Source organism: Cuculus canorus, chromosome 1, assembly GCF_017976375.1.
Source record: "Cuculus canorus isolate bCucCan1 chromosome 1, bCucCan1.pri, whole genome shotgun sequence".
Classification (NCBI taxonomy): Eukaryota; Metazoa; Chordata; class Aves; order Cuculiformes; family Cuculidae; genus Cuculus; species Cuculus canorus.
In genome coordinates this window covers 95,048,743-95,065,811 of record NC_071401.1, presented here as the reverse complement: position 1 = coordinate 95,065,811, position 17,069 = coordinate 95,048,743, and the positions used below count along the sequence as shown (strand labels likewise).

General features: G+C 38.7%; 2 protein-coding genes across 10 annotated transcripts in view; one reads left to right on the top strand and one right to left on the bottom strand.

Moving 5' to 3' along the window:
• Window positions 1-2,154: 2,154 nt before the first annotated feature.
• Window positions 2,155-9,960, bottom strand: PIGP (phosphatidylinositol glycan anchor biosynthesis class P). 4 transcript variants are annotated; one of them, XM_054087534.1, is made up of 5 exons: window positions 9,813-9,842; window positions 9,081-9,197; window positions 7,390-7,462; window positions 6,756-6,874; window positions 2,155-5,131 (listed from the first exon to the last, which is right to left on the bottom strand). In XM_054087534.1, exons 2-5 carry the CDS (start codon window positions 9,160-9,162, stop codon window positions 5,001-5,003), a joined length of 405 nt encoding a protein of 134 aa, XP_053943509.1. In that variant the 5' UTR covers window positions 9,163-9,197; window positions 9,813-9,842; the 3' UTR covers window positions 2,155-5,000. The 4 variants fall into 4 exon arrangements, with proteins under 4 accessions (XP_053943509.1, XP_053943517.1, XP_053943526.1 ...); XM_054087542.1 differs by lacking the exon at window positions 9,813-9,842 and adding an exon at window positions 9,769-9,793; XM_054087551.1 differs by lacking the exon at window positions 9,813-9,842 and adding an exon at window positions 9,754-9,789.
• The window catches only part of TTC3 (tetratricopeptide repeat domain 3), a 64,279-nt gene continuing 57,083 nt past the window's right edge, over window positions 9,874-17,069 (top strand). For 2 of the 6 annotated variants that reach the window (XM_054087459.1, XM_054087438.1), the window contains exons 1-5: window positions 10,917-11,564; window positions 13,729-13,774; window positions 14,952-15,084; window positions 15,486-15,573; window positions 16,862-16,915. In XM_054087459.1, the coding sequence (XP_053943434.1) occupies window positions 11,364-11,564; window positions 13,729-13,774; window positions 14,952-15,084; window positions 15,486-15,573; window positions 16,862-16,915 (522 nt within the window). In that variant the 5' untranslated portion in view covers window positions 10,917-11,363. The other 4 variants (XM_054087450.1, XM_054087466.1, XM_054087427.1 and 1 more) reach the window with 4 other exon arrangements.

Here is a 17,069-nt window from a genome sequence, read left to right as displayed (position 1 = left end):
AAGGCAATCTTCAGAATAGCAGTTTTATGAGTTCTGGAGACAAAATCTATCCAATTCACTGAAACATGTACCATTTAATTACACTCCATATAATCATGATTTCCAGACTGGATTAATCTATTATCTGCTTTTAGCAAAAGGCTGAGAATTAAGTGGACGCATAAACTGCACACAGCATACCAACAAAATTTACTTTGGCAACCTCTCTGTAAGGAAACTGGCAGAATGAGCTTAAATGCTTCCAAAACCTTCTCCTTAGAATATGGTTCAATTAATGAATAGAGGGAAAGATACAAAAAGCCCCATTCATCTCAGTTCTTTTAGAGTTCATAGAAATCTAGTAGTACAGAAGCAAGCAGGATTTTGCAGTAAACATTTCAGCCACTGAGACTCAAGTGCCCGTGGAAAAGGTGCATTATGGAACAAAAAATATTTACACAAAATCATTTATTAATGATTCTGTTTGTAAGTCAGAAATACTTTATCATTTACACCCACAAGTGAAACTGAAGTCCATAGAAACTGCTTGGTAAAGAAATCAAGTATTCAAAAAGTCTTTTGAAAAAGAGCTTTAGTAGTGAGTTTCTCATTGTACCTGTAGGTGTGATCTTTGGTTTAAATGTGAATGAAGTATCAGAGAAATGCTATATTAGAGGCAATGATCTCATAGTTTATCACTCTTATAAAACTGAATTGCTTCAGATACACCTGAGACATTGATTTGTTACAGTTTCCTAGGACAGAAGGCTGGAGCAGGGCTGAAGAGGAAGAAGACTTGAACATTATTTAAACTACCCCACTGTTAAAATTTATGAGAATGGAGGTTGTCAGAGATGGGAAGTTCACTGTTTCTACAGTTCCGATCTCTTCTCTTCGTTAAGGTATCTATTTGGCCTAACTTTGCTTGATTTAATCTACAGTACCTTAAAGCCCACTAAAAAGAACAAAACCTATTAGTATTACTTTACCACCATCTTTCTTTGTATACACATTACTTGCCCTTGGTGACAGAGTTGCATTTTTAATGCTTACAGACCCCCTAGCACAGAAGGGGCATCAATGTACAACTGGAGTACCAGGAAAATATCCACACAGTAGAATTAAACCATACGTACATTTTCCCTGCTCTTACTCTCAGAACAGCTTCATGCACACTACTGGTAGTATGAGTCCTTCCAATTCAGACCAATCCTTAACTTTACAGAAATACTGCCTGCAGCAGTAGCATAAACATTTCGTATTACAGATTTCTCATATGTAAGACAGGTCTTTAATTGTACCTACTGATATCCAAACTTTTGCCACAAACAAGTCTAGAATAATTCTCACCTTTTAGCCTATTCTCCCCTACCAATAACAAACAATAGTTACTTGAAAAATCACCAAATCAAGCTGAGAGCATTCCATAGTGCACTCAAAATCTTTTAAAATGGCCTGTACACTTCAGACTGCTTTAGGTAACTGCAAAAGTATTCCCACATACCACAAAGAGAAAGACAACTCCATTTTACTGCTGCTGAAACAAGCTTTTTTCACTCAGCCAAGTGAAAGTGATGCAAGGACATCACTTTCATGCCTAAAAATAGAAATGAATTTTGAGATGCTGTGTTTCTTTTTCTTTCATTTTCTTATTCCAGTCATGTTATCTCTTGGAACAATAAACACAAACACACAAAAAATTGTGCTAACTTTTTACATATATGCGCTTGCATATTTTACTCCGCATGCTTTGACCTTCACAAGAGAGCATTTATGTCTTTTCCTATAGCTCCCTATTGATCTCAAATGAAGTGGCAAAATACTCCTATTAATGGTTACGGTAAAAATGAAATTATGTGGATACACAAAGAATTTGGCTCTTCTGCTACTTCATATGCATCTGCTCTGTATTTGTGCTGAAGCCTCCAAGCTTCTAGCATTCAATACCGTGCAATGCAAAAGACTAAAATCCGGGGTAGCTCCCCTTTTAAAATCACTTGCACGATTATTCCCAAAGTCTCCCTTTCCGTACTTCTCAGTTTCAACACCATAAACACATCATCTGTATTGTCACTCCCCTTCCGTTTACAGCTAAGACGGTAAGAACAGAGATATGCTTTACCACCTTTACACAAATTTAGCAACCACAGCTCTATTATTTCTTTTAGAATTCAAACCTTTTATTTGAAATAGTGCACCTTGTTATTTTTGTATGACATGTTTATGCACACACTCATTCAAACACGTTTGGGGGGGGGGGGGGGAGAGAAATCTGTTACAAGACTAAGATTATAACAAGATGTGTAAAATACTATCAGTCTCCAGTATGACAAGAACTGCGGAAGAATCTCAAAAGGTACATTAAAAAGCTAGGCTGAAGTTTCACCATTTGTTTTTTTTTTTCAGCAAGGACAAAGCAGTTGGTCTAACCCTATGGTTGTGCTACAACAAAACATCAATAACTCAGAAAGGTGAAAATGAGGGCAAATCTTTTTTTTTTTTTCCGCCTTCTCTCAAGAAGAATGGATACCCGATATCCAGTCTTTGAACAAGTATGTTTTGTAAAGAAAGGCACTACTTGCAACACAGTTCAATCATTTCAGGTTTCTTTTTCCTTAACAATATCTAAGGCAAAATCAATATAAATCCCACCAAACACCTATAAGCGTGCTCTATATTTACAAAAGGCAGAATCTCTTTTCTTTTTGTTGGCAGAGCTGCATATCTTTTCCTTAATCACAGTCATAGGCAAGACTGTGCAACGATGGATCCCGAACACCTGCAATTCCCTACAATGTATTGATTAGCCGACATACACTGCATTATCTGGTCTTATTTTGATCACAGAGGCAATTTCTGAAGTGTCAAACATTACTCCCAAGTTGAAGAAAAGGTCAGTGCGGTGTCTTTGAAGCACCACTACGCAGTAGTGACAGAAAAGTAAAGATTGAGTTTCATGCCTGCAAGTTTTACTTAAACAAATGGCCCCAGTTTGGCTGTTCACTTAGGTACCTCTGTTAGTTTTCCCATAATTGTGAGGTCTGCAGTTAAACAAAATGGCAGATTCATCACTGATACCATCTTTGTCCAAGGTTTACAGTCCTTTCATTTGTGTGCTTTCAGGGCTTGAGGATATTTTCCAGTAGCTTTTCTTTAGCCTGAAGGGATTTGGGTCTTCTTAACAGGGACTAAATTAATCCTTGCATCAATCATACCAGAAATGTGGCCTTCACTCATTGTCAATTTAGAATTAAAAATGAAATTGCTTTTTCAGAAAGCAAAAGGAACACAGAACACAGGCAGAAATTACACAGACAAAAAAAGATTACAGACAATACTTCAATGTCTATGCAATTAGTGAACTGACAAAAGAATGAATACATCTTCACGTCTGTTGACCACAAAATTTTGAATTCACCCTATGCATGCGTGTTTGAACACATAAACTAAAATTAATAGAAGGGTAAAATCATAGCAGGAGGGGTAAATCATAGCAAACTGGGGCAAGCTAAAAACTAAAAATTCACAAAGAATTCTACAGCTATCAAACAAATAAACATCATACTAATTTACAGTCACCAGGCTTAGGTAAAAATACTCATTCTTAAGAAGTGGCCCCACACAACAATATACTATTTCAGAGTGTAACATTGAAAAACATTTTGTCCTTCATTACAAAGGTATTTTTCTCCTAGCCATAGCATCTCAGGTATTTTTGCCTTCAAATGCAGGTGGAAAAAAGAGCAAACTACTGAAGATCAGAGGAACAAGAAACTACAGATTTCACATTTGTATCAGATTGACTGTTACCAGCTCAAGGCTTCCCACAGCAACAGATGGTTGTTTTGACCGATTTCTAAAGGATTGCCATAAGATTCTTCACACATTTTTTTTTTTTAAAATATTACCATTTAATGAATAGTGATGTTTTTAATTAAATTCTCTGCTGGTCAGAACTCAGCTTATAGACCTAACAAACAATAATGAGGCTCTGGTCTTTATAATCAGACTAAATAACCTTGACTACTGAAGACAAATGGCTTAAAACAAAAAATAACTTTGTTTGTGACTCTTGGAACAAAGGAAGTAGAAGTTGTCTCTCTGCTTATTAATACATACATGAAAGAAAATTCGATGTTTAAGAAACATGTGAACCATTGCTGTAAGAAGTTACTGTGCTTTGTGCTATAATCTGGACTATAATAAGATGGACTTGTGGATCCATTTATTTCCAGAAATTTCATTGAACCTGATTTCTAATATGTTTAAGAATGGTTAAATAAAGAAATTTCAAGACTTGTTTCATAAAATCTTCACAATCCACTCCCTTTATTTCTGGTAATCCTGGTATTTTAATAAGCCCACCAATTTGGGAAAGGAAAAAAAAATCACCATACTTTGCTGAGCAAAGAATTGTGTAAAGAAAAATGGACCACTATGTACCTTTACCAAGGAGAAATACTGTAGAACCACAGAAAAACTGCTAACTTTAAAATTTAATGTAAAATGTAATGTAAAAATTAACCACATTTAATTAATAGTTACAAATGACAACTGTATATTTACAATGTAAACATTTCAAATGAACTTAATGCATATAAAAAAAAAAAGCCTCAAGCGTTTGACTAGCAGTACACATTTTCTCTCCCCGAATTCAATGGGAAATAGAATTAAGGTATGCCCAAATGATATTTTTTTCACTATAAGAGGGATATAAAAAGCAGAAATCTACCAGCAACAGAATGCTATTTTAAACTCGCAAGAATGGTTCGATAAAACAACATGGCATAATTCTCATACCAATGCAGGTTATTAAGGCACATACATAATAATAAAAAAAAAGTCATCTCAATCAATTGTGTTAATGCAAATTTATTTACAAGTTCAGGGGGAAAAAAAAAGAAACAAAGAAAAAGCAAGCTTTGTTCTACAAGCACAGAAGTTTTTTAGCTTGGAGCGGTTTTGTTTTTCCTTATGTAATATTTCTACTAATCATTTATTCAAACAGATCTTAATAACAACTACCTGCTATTGCAGATTCCTTTTTCAGGAAGGAAAAACATTCGGTTTACTTCACTGATGGGAATATCCCTCAATGCTGGAATTGCTTCTTCTTGAAATGTCTTCTGTTGCTGCTTTTTTGCATAGTTATCTAAACAAGACAATGAGAACATTCTACATATTAAGGATTAATCAGTAAATGTTATATACATAACACAACACTATAACTTTAGCTACCCTAAGTGATACTGAAAACTCTGTCTTGCTGAGGTATAATGAGATCGTCATCAAAAATCTTTACATCAACATCTATTAGCAGAGCTCCTGAAGAAATCAACACTACCCTCCTGCTTAAATCACTGTCTGGGACTTCGCTTGGTTCAATGCTGTATGACATTAAACCATAATTACCCAAAGATAAAAAGAACAAACAAACAAAGACCCTCCCACAGTGAATATCTCAGCCTGTAGTTTGAACACTTTCTACTAGGTTTTCTGCTGAGAGATGCTGTCTACCATCCCTTTATCTTGGCTTTTTGTTCCCATCATGACAGAGCACCCATTCCTGTAACAGCATAAACATTTTTACAGGTGCACTTTGAACACAATGGTGGAACTGTTCACTCTGAAAAAGAACATTTTTAAATATGGGTGTTTTTCATAAGTCCCCCATCCCATCCAGCCAGCCACACAAACTCTTGGGCTGACAAGAGGGAATGGCCTCAAGTTAGGACAGGGGAAGTTCAGATTGGACATTAGGAAAAAAATTTTCACCAGAAGGATCCTCAGGCACTGGCAGAGGCTGCCCAGGGAGGTGGTGGAGTCACCATCCCTAGAGGTATTTAAAAAACAGGTAGATGAGGTACTTAAGGATACTGTTTAGCGGCAGATAGGTATGGTTGGACTTCATCATCTCAGAGGTCTTTTCCTACCTGGTGATTCTAATGATTCAAATGAGAGGGTGACTTATAAGAGTGTGAATGAGTGGTCGGGAGCACAGGGATACCTGAATGGCAGTTTTTGACAGAGTACTGCATTTGAAACACAGCCTCAACTGTTTTTTTTTTTTTCGCTTTTGCCATCCACTGTAATGTAATACTAGGTATGTAGTTTGTTAAAAAAAAAGGTAACTTCAGCAGTATTAGCAATGAGTAAGTTCCTTGCCAAATTTTAGTCTACATTTTTTTCTGACAAAAATTGGCCATCTGTAAATAGAACACTATGTGGATGAAGATACAGCTGCCTGGAAAATATTGTGAATGTCTAAAACAGGTATAAAGACTACATGAAAGTTGAGAGAACAACTGAAGAACAGCTCTTTTTAGACAAGGAATTACCAACATATCTGATCAGGTCACAATACTGTGGCATCCTTCATTGTACCAACCTAACCCCTGCATGCCTTCCCACTTCTGCCGCTCCCAGGGAGGCACTCAAGCCCTTCTTCGCATTATGCTCTTTTTGTAATGTAGGGTACAGGTTTGGGAGAGCTTTATATGCCGAAGCCCTGTTCCTCTAATGTGGTCTGTTTTACAAAGGAAATATCCTTTACTAGTTGGAAATAACTGCCATTATGGCAAAGAAGGAAGAGTCAAGCTTGTAGTCATCTTTTCACTCTAGTACTTAAACACTTCCATGAACTCCTTTTTCTAGACGAAAATATTTAAAGGCTTAAAACTTGATTGATATTACATATGCCTACATACACACACTGACAAAAATCATCAGTTAAGTATCAAAATCTAAAAAAAACACCAAATCAACAAAAAAATTACCTGTCACCGTATCTGTGGAGTTAAGTGGAGCTGTACTCATCATGTTAATACCAAAAAGTAATATATAACCAATTCCTATGGTGACTAGTAGGTATGTTGGCAAAGCAACCGCCCAGTACCTGAGAAAAAGATTTTAGATTTTACACATCATAATAACAAAATGACAAAACAGTTCTGATGCGGTGTTGTTACTATACCTAGGACAAACTGAGCCCAGAGGAAAAGAAACACCACCTCTAAATACAGATCCTGGTCTGTCTCAAGATTACTGACTGCAGAGTCACTGTAGCTAATCTGGTATAAATCATCAAACAGATTCCTTGCAGAAGGTTTTTAAATTTTTAATTACAGTTTAAAATTTACTGCATTTTGGTTGGCAAACTTCCTGAAAACAAAATATCAAGTTTATCATAAAAGACTCAAATACTGTTTCTTTCATTACACAATGAAATCTTTTCATTACGTTTCTCTACATAAAATAATGCCTCACAAAGATTACAAGTCTTTACCATCAAGAAAATCTGGATTAAATACAAGGCCACTGTTTTAAAAAAAGTTCTATTATTTGAAAATAAGTAAGTGTGTCCTATTCTTACACATATTCAGGCTAAAGAGTCTAATTAGTTTAACTTACTTTTGAGGCCAGTATGTTAGTCCCAACGAGAACAGCCAAGATTCAGGAATATACGCCCAGATAAGATACAATACTGCACAAAAGGATTAAAAAGTCATAATAGTACAACTGATAGCGTTTTAGACTACCTTCCTAAGCTTTAGAGTAGTAATTCCCTAATAATATATGCTGAGACACTATTTTGCTTTTACACTACTTAAAGCAAAACAGCTTTATCAAAACATTGTAGAATATGCCTCCGAGACACAAAACTTGTCCCAGCCCTGGAGATGTTCAACATCAGGTTAGATGAGGCTTTAAGCAACCTGATCCAGTGGGAGGTTTCCCTGCCCATAGCAGGGCAGTTGGAACTGCATGATCTTTAAGGTCTTTTCCAACTCAAATCACTCTGAGTCTATGAATGTAGGTTCAATGTTTTGTAGCTGATTATATATAATTTTTATATTTGCTTTAACATTTAGTTTCTGATTTCATAGAATCATAGGTTAGGGTTGGAATGACCTAAAAGATCATCTAGTTCCAACCCCCCTGGGCAGGGACATCCCTCTAAATCAGGATGCCCAAGGCCTTGAACACCTCCAGGGATGGGACAAGATGTTCTTGCATGTTAACTGCAGAACACAAGAACCACTCTCTCAGTAAAAGGATGCCAAGTGACTCTGACCATAGAAAATAGTAAAGCAGGAAATGATCACAGAATGGCTCATTTGGTTCAAAGAAAAGTTGGTAGAGTTGAAGTGCTTAGACAGAACCATTCAGAAAAAGTTACTGAAAATACTACCTGATTCTTGGCAAGCTAGTAATTTTCATGTCAACAAAACCAATACTGAGAAGCTTCGCTCCAGAAAAACAAATTCAGAAGAAGTTTTAACAAAACTTGAGGGGAACGGGTTAGTAGCCAGTGACAAGATATGCAATTGCAATGGCTTCTTGTGAGAGGAACAGAAACCAACTTACTTTCCTTTCTGCTTACCTCCTAGGAGTGAGAAAGATCCTGTTTTATTATTCAACTACCGTACATGAGCAGCACATTTTTTGTATTGCAAAACGGTTCTCACCATCTCAAGCCTTAGTCCTCTGTGGACATGCAACAGATCCCCAGTGAAATGCTAAACCACCTGTCACACTAGCAAAGAAATACTGGTATAACCCTTAATAATTTTCCTTCCTGTCAACCAGATGGACTTGTTGCACTTTATGATCTTAAAGGTCTTTCCAACCTAAACCATTCTGTGATTCCATATGACTTCTTTTTTACAGTATTTGGGTGGGGAAGGTTGCACTACAACTAAGTACAGTAGTTACTGAATAGTGACAACATATACAACTGAAGTAACAAAGTCACTAAAATGAGAAAGCAGAGTTTTTCAAATATTTTGATTCTGTAATGCTATTAAAACCGACATAATAAGGTTAAAGATAGATGAAACACAGGAAAATCACAAAATGCAATGACAGATCTTCATAACAACTGACAAGCCTGGCAAGCGATGCTCATTCAGTGCTTCCTGACACAGGAGGCGTCACACAGCTCTGACTCTTCTCAGCTGGTCTGACTGGAATTACTTTTTTCTCATAAGCAAAGCAACACTCTTCAGGGAAGCATTCTGCACCCAATATACTTACTAAATATATATTATATATGTAATACATATGTATATACACTTACTAAATAGATATACTATACTTACTAAAGCTAAACCATGATCCTAAAAAAAGAGCAAATCCATATATTGCCCTTTCTGGCAATGGGGCTGGAGAGTTTTCAACCATAGCTGGCCTCTTCCCCTTAACTTCGAGTGGGGAAACTGGGGGAAGGGCAAGAACACAGTAAAAAGCCATGAGAGGTTTCTCAATAAGTTCTTCTCACAACACTCTGGTATTCCTGGGGTGCCTTTTGCTCCTCAGCACACACACATTCCCTGCCAAACCCCCCCCCGGCTCTGGGTGGGCTATCGACTGACCCTTTCTTTCTCTCTCCCTTCTGCCCTCCCCCTCTCTCTCCCTCCTTACCTTAGTCTCTCTCCCTCCTACCCTCTTTCCCTTCCCCTCCCTCATCCTCCCTTTCTCCCTCTCCCCTCCTTCCTTCCCTTCCTTTCTCCCTTTCCCTTCTTTCCTACCTCTCCCTTCCCCTCCCCCTCCCCCTCCTCCTTCCCTCCCTCCCCTTCCCTCCCTCTTCCCCCCTCTTCTCCCTCGTCCTTCCTTCCTTCCTTCTTCCCCCCTCTTCTCCCTCGTTCTTACTTCCTTCTCTCCCTCTTTCCCTCCCTCTCCCTTCTCCCTCCCTCCTTCCATCCTGCCCCCTCTCCCTCGCTCCACCATCCACACAATCTCTCTCTTTTTCTTTCTCCCCTCTTCCCCGCGCACCCCGCCTGCCCGCACCGCCCCCTCGGTGTCCACAACCCCGCCAGCGGAGGAAGCCCCACCCTGGTTCCCTCACGCACCGAAAGGCGGAGGCGCCCCGCGCGCTCCCTGCCCCCCCCACCGTGGCGGACGTAGCGCATGCGCAGCCATAGCCAGGGGGTGACATCACGCGGCAGCGGGCCAATCCGCTGGGGCCGAGGTGGGCGCGCGCGACGGAAGGGGCTGTGCTGGGGTCGGGGAGGAGGAAAGAGCCGGAGGGACCGGAGCGAGGCGGGTGAGAGAGGGAGGGGGAGAGAGGGAGGGAGGGAGGGAATGGAAGGAGTGGAAGGGAGGGAGTGGAAGGGAGGGAGTGGAAGGAGACGGGGAAGAAAGGGACGAAGGAAGGGAAGAAAACGAAGGAAGAAGGGAAGGGAGGGAGGCAGCGAGCGGACGAATGAGCGAAGGAGGGGCAAAGGAAAGAGGGAGCAGGAGAAAGAAGGAAGGAGGGAGAGGAGAAAGCAAAGGAGGGAGGGAGTGAATTATAGAATCATAACATCATAGAATGGTTTGGTTTGGAAGGGACCTTAAAGCCCATCCAGTCCCAACCCCCCTGCCATGGGCAGGGACACCTCCCACCACACCAGGCTGCCCAGGGCCCCATCCAGCCTGAATTTGAACACCTCCAGGGATGGGGCAGCTACAGTTTCCCTGGGCAGCCTGTGCCGGTGCCTCACCACTCTCATTGTGAAGACATTTCTCCTTATATCTAGTCTAAATATGCCCCTCTCCAGTCTATACCCATTCCCCCTAGTCCTACACTACAAGCCCTTGTAAACAGTCCCTCTCCAGCTTTCTTGTAGTCCCTTCAGGTACTGGAAGGCTACTTGATGAAGGAAAGAATGAGGGAGCAAAGGAGGGAGAAGAGGGAGCGAAAGAAGGAAGAGGAACAAGCAAGCAAAGGAAGGAGGGAGAGGAGGGAGCGAAGGAAGGAGGGAGAGGAGAGAGTGAAGGAGGTAGAGGAGGGAGGAAGGGAGCAAAGGAAGGAAGAAGGGACAGGAACGAGCAAGAGAAGGAAGGAGGGAGGGAGCGAAGGAAGGAGGAAGGGAGAGGAACGAGCAATTGAAGGAAGGAGAGAGAGGAGGGGGAGAGGAAGAAGAGGGAGCGAATAAGGGTGTGGGGGAGAGAGAGGAACGAACAAGCAAGCGAAGGAATGACGGAGCGGCAGGCTCATCCCCGGGCTCTCTCCCCTCGGCCCGCGGGGCGGGGCTGTCCCGGTGGAAAGCACCGGGCTGCGACCCGTCAGTGACAGAGCCCGGGGCTGCCGGGGACTGAGTGGGCGGCACGGGACGGAGGGGACCCCGCGCCGCTGGTTCTGTTGAACAGGGCTTCCCCGAGCTCTCTGCTCCCCGGGATGTGGCTGTCGTAGCCGGGAGTGCTACTCCCGGAGCCGGCTGGCAGGAGCTGCCCTTCCCTCTCCTCCCTGTCGGGTGTGAGACTGCGAGCGAGAGCCCTGTCAGGGGGCTGAGAAGGCTGTGTTAGAGGCAGTCGATTTAATTAGCTTTTAACATGTGCTTTATGTGACTTTTTTCCCAACATTAATCAGTGTTGTGTAAAAGTAACGCAACACATCTTTCATGAAACTTTTGCTAAGTGTATTTTTCTGTTGTGATGATTTGAAGTCCTGTGAAAGCACACGTTATTTGCTTTTTGCTTCCCCTTCCTGTATTTCTTATAATCGTTTTCTTTCAGGGTCATGTACCATGGGTGAACCTGTATCTGAATCCGGGTTAGGAGGCGTAGCTTTTTATGATGGTATTAAATCTTGCTGTAAATTGGTAAGTAGATTTGAAGCTAGGTGAGTAACCTGTGGGGTGTTCCAGTGAGGTTTATACCAAGATTGGATCTACAGAGTAATTCGTAGTGTTGATTAAATCAAACTGCTGCAAAGATACCTCATCATAGAATTATAGGATGGTTTGGGTTGGAAGGGACCTTAAAGCCCATCCAGTCCCAACCCCCCTGCAGGGGCAGGGATGGTTTGTTTTAGTGGGAATACCACCTTGGGCTTGATGTATACAGGATGTGTGGGGGCATTAGTGTGGTTTGTTTTGGCTTTAAATATTGTTGCAAAATCTAAGGACACCTTCAGTCATCTTTTGAGATTAACTGATTTTGAAATAATACATTATTTTTTTTCCTCTTTATTATTGTGTGTCCTGATCTGTTAAATATGTCAATGTTATACTAACTTTTGAGACTAAGCCTTGACTTACATTTAATGTTGTAATAGCTCAGAAATACTACTTTGGGTGAAATCATGTGATTTCTTGGTATCACCTTAGGTCGGGTTAGTAAGCCGTCATTGCACATCATGTTAGTGTTTCCGGGAATTCTGCCACTGAAAGAAGAAGGGTCTGTTAAAGAAACTCTGAAAGATGTGTTTGATCATTAGTTCCTTTTTATGCTTTTCTCCCAATTTCTCCCAATACCTTTGCATTTCTCTGAAATGATAATACAGCTATACATAATATTTATTGAATGTCACACGTATGATCTCTGTTAAAACGATAGGTGTTGTAGAGATCTGTAAAACAGAGCAAAGTTATTTATTCTTCAGCTTGAGAGTCTCATATGGAGAATTATGTTTTAAATGCATTTAAGTATTGATACTGTCGTGAAGTAGTAAATCAACCACTCACTCCACTTAAATTTTATTTGTATGTATTTATTAAATAAACATGCACTAGTTGTCAAAACTAATATTTTTTTCAAAACCTGCCTTGTTGTTGTAAACGTGTTTTCTTGGGTATTCTTGAACGTTATTTTGCTGCCTAGTCCCTGATTTTAAATTATTAATTTTTAGAATACTATTCCAGTGTGATTTACTATATTGTGTAAACTATTAAAAGTTTTCCTATCCATTCATAACTGTTAATCTATGGATGTTTTTTCAATGGATGTGCAATTTTTTTTTCATAAGACAGCAACCAAACCATCATGTCAGATAATTCTAGTGAATATGCTTTTTTGCCCAGTTTGATTTGTTGCTTTTTTGGCTGTGCTTAATGTGAATTATAAAGGTTGGGTCCAAAAGGGCTTGTCACTTGGTAGTGCAAAATATTGCAGACTTCAAGTTTCCTTGCTTTCCTCAGAAAACCACTGGCAGAAGTGCATAAATATGTGAGAGTATACTGAATATCAATAGTATTTTATTTTTGGAAAAATGGGATATGGAGGGAAAGCAGGATGAATTCACTCACCTTCGATTGGTCTTGGAAGATAGCAGGATGCTGGTGAGCGCTGAATGAGCGTTATTAACATTTTCTAAAAGGTTTCTGTTCAGAATGAGTAGGTACGTAAGTCCTTGGTGTATGCATGGGTATTTTAGTTAATTACTAGGTAGTTATAATCAATAATAGTTAACTAAATAACTTTAGTTAATTAATTTTGTTGTTTCATGTGTCTGCATTAGTATTTTAGTTTGGATCAGGAGATCATTTTTGAGGCAAATACCCTCATGTTTTTCATGTTTTGACTTGTCTTGGAGCATGCCACTGGAATTCATTGGGGATGAAACTAATCTAGAAAATGCTTTTAAGAGTATAGGTAATGTGCATTAACCATGAATGGATGCTGTGTCTGTGGGACTAGATTTGCACCAATGCAAACTAAAACTCCTCAAGAGCATATAATATGAGAGTAGACTTCTCAATACAAAGTACTTTGCTTGATAGATTTGTTTCCTATTTGATCGTGCTGCTTGCTTATGAAGATATAACCACAGACCATCTTTTATACTGATCTAAATTTGTGCAATAATTACCTTTTCTTGAGAAACAGAATTTGTGATAGAATGTAAAAATCCCTTCTATTCCTCCCTTCCCCTGATGCGAACAGTTTATATTGATTTAATATTCAGAAACAGTGAAGTAATCATTGCTTTAGTTAGTATAATGCATTTGCAAGATGTGTAATGTTAAAAAATATGTTTATCTTCAGGGTCATAGGCTATTTAAACAGCGATCACTGCATAAGCCTAAAACAGGTATGTAAACTAAATTAATATTATATAACTTTCTAGTATGCTTTATGTGCTACGCTTGGGTCTTTTGTGATTGCTATTTCACTTTTTCCTTATTTTGTCTGAATAAGTGAAAATTATTATTTCCAAGTAGAAGCATTGGTATGTTATTTTACACTGGAAGAATTCTTATCTTTTTGTCTGAATGTTACGTGTGGAATGCTACCATACATCTGTGAGAACAGTGTAAATAGTCAGTAACATGTACATACATGCAGTCAATTCATGTTTTGAGGATGGAGATTAAAGGCTTGTGTTCATGATGTGTGTTGTAATGGTAGTGGTATTTTAGCTGTATAGGTCTAAAGACATCTTCAAGTTGATCTTTATAGGCAAAGCTTTGCAGTTATAATATTAAAAAAAGAACTTTTTATTAGTTGCAGAAGAGCGGGTGGCTCAACAGTATGCCAAGTTCTTCAAAACTATTCACTATACAAATGGTAACCTGTAATGTGTGGGAAACTCAGATTGGCACAACCAGCTGTTTAAGCTTAACTGTTGCTTGTATTCAGGCTCTCACATAATAATGCTTTTGTTCTGAGAGTACTTGATGCCACCTCAAAATTCTAATTAGGATCTTTACCTTTTAAAGACACTCTTTGAGGAAAATAGATTGTATTTTTAAAAGAGCCATGCATCACATACATAATGGCCTCTGAGTATTGATGATCTTTTTGTACCATGTTGCTGTATTCCGCAGTACCCTAGATTTATTGTAGAGAGTAATTAGATTGATATAGTTAGAAGAGGCTCACATTTTGTTTTGAAAATAGCATCCCTGATAGCCATTAAACAGCTCACAGCCCTTGTTAGGCTCTTCTTTAGAAGCACGCTGCATTTACCAATCTATAATGTTTTGTATCAATTCAGTTCAGAATACAGGCAATTCCTTGGGCAGGGAATGTAAAGCTTACCAGCAGGTTCCTATTCTTACCTCCAACGTAAATTAACTCTTCTCCTTCAGTTTATAAAAATTCTCAAGTTGCTGGATGTATTTAGGTTGTTCAGGTTTTCTAGTTTTAGTTAGATAGTATTTAGGAACACAGTATGGAAATAACTGACGTTTTTGAATGTTTATTTGAACTTTGATTACTTGTAATGCCTAAATTGTGTAGTCTAATTCTTTACTGTTTTCTTGAAGATGTTGATCCCTGTCAAGTATGGTGCAGCCTGCCGGTTGATGTGTTAACAGAATATTGCGACGTTTTTAAAATAAGTATCTTTTGGTCTCTTCTCTTCTCAAATGAAAGCAATTCATTAGCAGCTGGTTTGAAGTAAGTAGTCATTCTTGACATGATTTCATCAGCCTTTATGTTATTTTTTTTTTTTTTTTTGTTATCTCTGAAGGACTGTTGTATACTTTCAGTAGTGGTTAACTGCAGGAATGGTTTTACCAGTGAGCAAAGTTAGTTTATGTCAGAAGGCATAGTTCTTGAATATACAGAAGATGCTAAGAATGAGTTTCTGAAGTTTGGAATCTACGAGTATATTTAAGTGCTTAAATGGATGCCTATATTTCGAAAGTAGCAAAAACTTTGCATCTGTTTGGTTTTGCCGTCTTCTGAAGGGCTGGATTTGAGTTTGTAAACATGCTTTTGCTTACATCTAAATACTAGTATTAAGATCATGTAACACAGTGATATTTTTCTAAATAATAACTTTTTCTGTTTTGAAGCAGTTCAGAGATTTTAGAGTGGAATTGGAAGAGAGTCTGTGATTTAGAGGTTTTGGAAGACCTTGTTGGTTTAATTAAAAAAGTTGCTGTAAGTACTATATTTTAACTTTGTGTAAGTTTTCAAGTGTAATAGGTTAATTAAATCTGTACCTTAAGCATCTTGGGATTATATCTTAAATGAGACATTTCCTTTTGTTGGAGTCAGTGAATTGTCTGATAGTTGAATTGCAGCTTTCTGGAAATAAAATGTGTCACAGACTTTATTACAGTTGGGATAACTTACTGAATATTTGCAGAGTCAATAATACAGTTGACTGGAGCATTTGTGAAATGCTAAGAGAGTCATATCGGTGAGAAAAAGGCACTTTTCCAAGGTGAACTATTTACTTACTTTTTCCCCCCTCAGTTATTTTTCCTTATTCAACAAATGATATTTACCATTTGCTATTGTTGCTAATTTAGAACAGAAACCTAACAGTGCAAAGGAGAGAGTGATAACAAGAAATGTTCTCAGCAGCTGAAGGGAAAAGGTTGTTGTTGTTTTGTTGTTTGGGTTTTTGTTTGTTTTTTTTTTAATTCAGGTATGACATGTTTTTAAAACAATTGGTTTGTTCAAATTCTGTGCTTAATGCCAAGCTACACTTTTCCAGTCCACCTTACTGTTATATGACTTTCTGTGGTTAGATATTCGTGTACTGTATTGATCTTGTGGATTCATACTTCCGTATGCTCTTTTTGCTGCTGTCTCCTTCAGGCTATCCAAATTCTCTCTTTTCACCTCCTTGTAGTTCAGGATGTCCCTGCAGTTTTTTCATTTTGTCTTGCATGATGAGCATGATGTGCTGTTTACTCCTCTGGCAGTCTCTCATTCAATCCTTATATGAGAGGGCCTGTGTATATTCCCATTTCCCTCTTTATCTCTGATTCCCTCTTCTTACTTCTTTAACCTGTATCTCCTTCTCCGTGTAAAAGATTGTATATCCAGTAGTAAAATTTATTTTGAGCAGCAGATCTCAGGAGAGAAAGTACTGTTGTTTTGGATGGTTTTCATTGGATGTTTCAGCTGGTTCTTTGGTATGTAGTTAACTACAGAAGTGGTTAAAGTGACTGTATTTCCTAACTGGATGTCACAGCATTCACGTGTTCTCGATTTCCACTGTTTCCATGTCATCATTTATTTATTTTTCAACAGAAATGGTAGGGAATTTGCTACTGAATACAAGGATATTTCTTGAAACTATGAAATGGAATAAAGCAACTGTCCAAACATTACTACAGTCGAGCAGAACAGAAAACGTTAGAGTTGAACCTGAGCGGATAGGGACTAAAGTTATCAGATCTTAATTACTTGGCTTTTTTTTCTATCCCTCTCCCAGAATGTTCCACGTTTTATTGGTGGGATACTGAAAATTGGCAGCGGCATAGAAAATGTAAGTTTCTCAAATTGTTTTTAATAGGTATGCTTCTTGATGTGTGAATACAAAGAAAGTATCTGTACAGTTACCTAAAATTTTCAAATACTTGCATAAATTGAATCTGTAGTTTTTGGAATATATGGTATATAGGACTGGAGTTCCTGTTTTT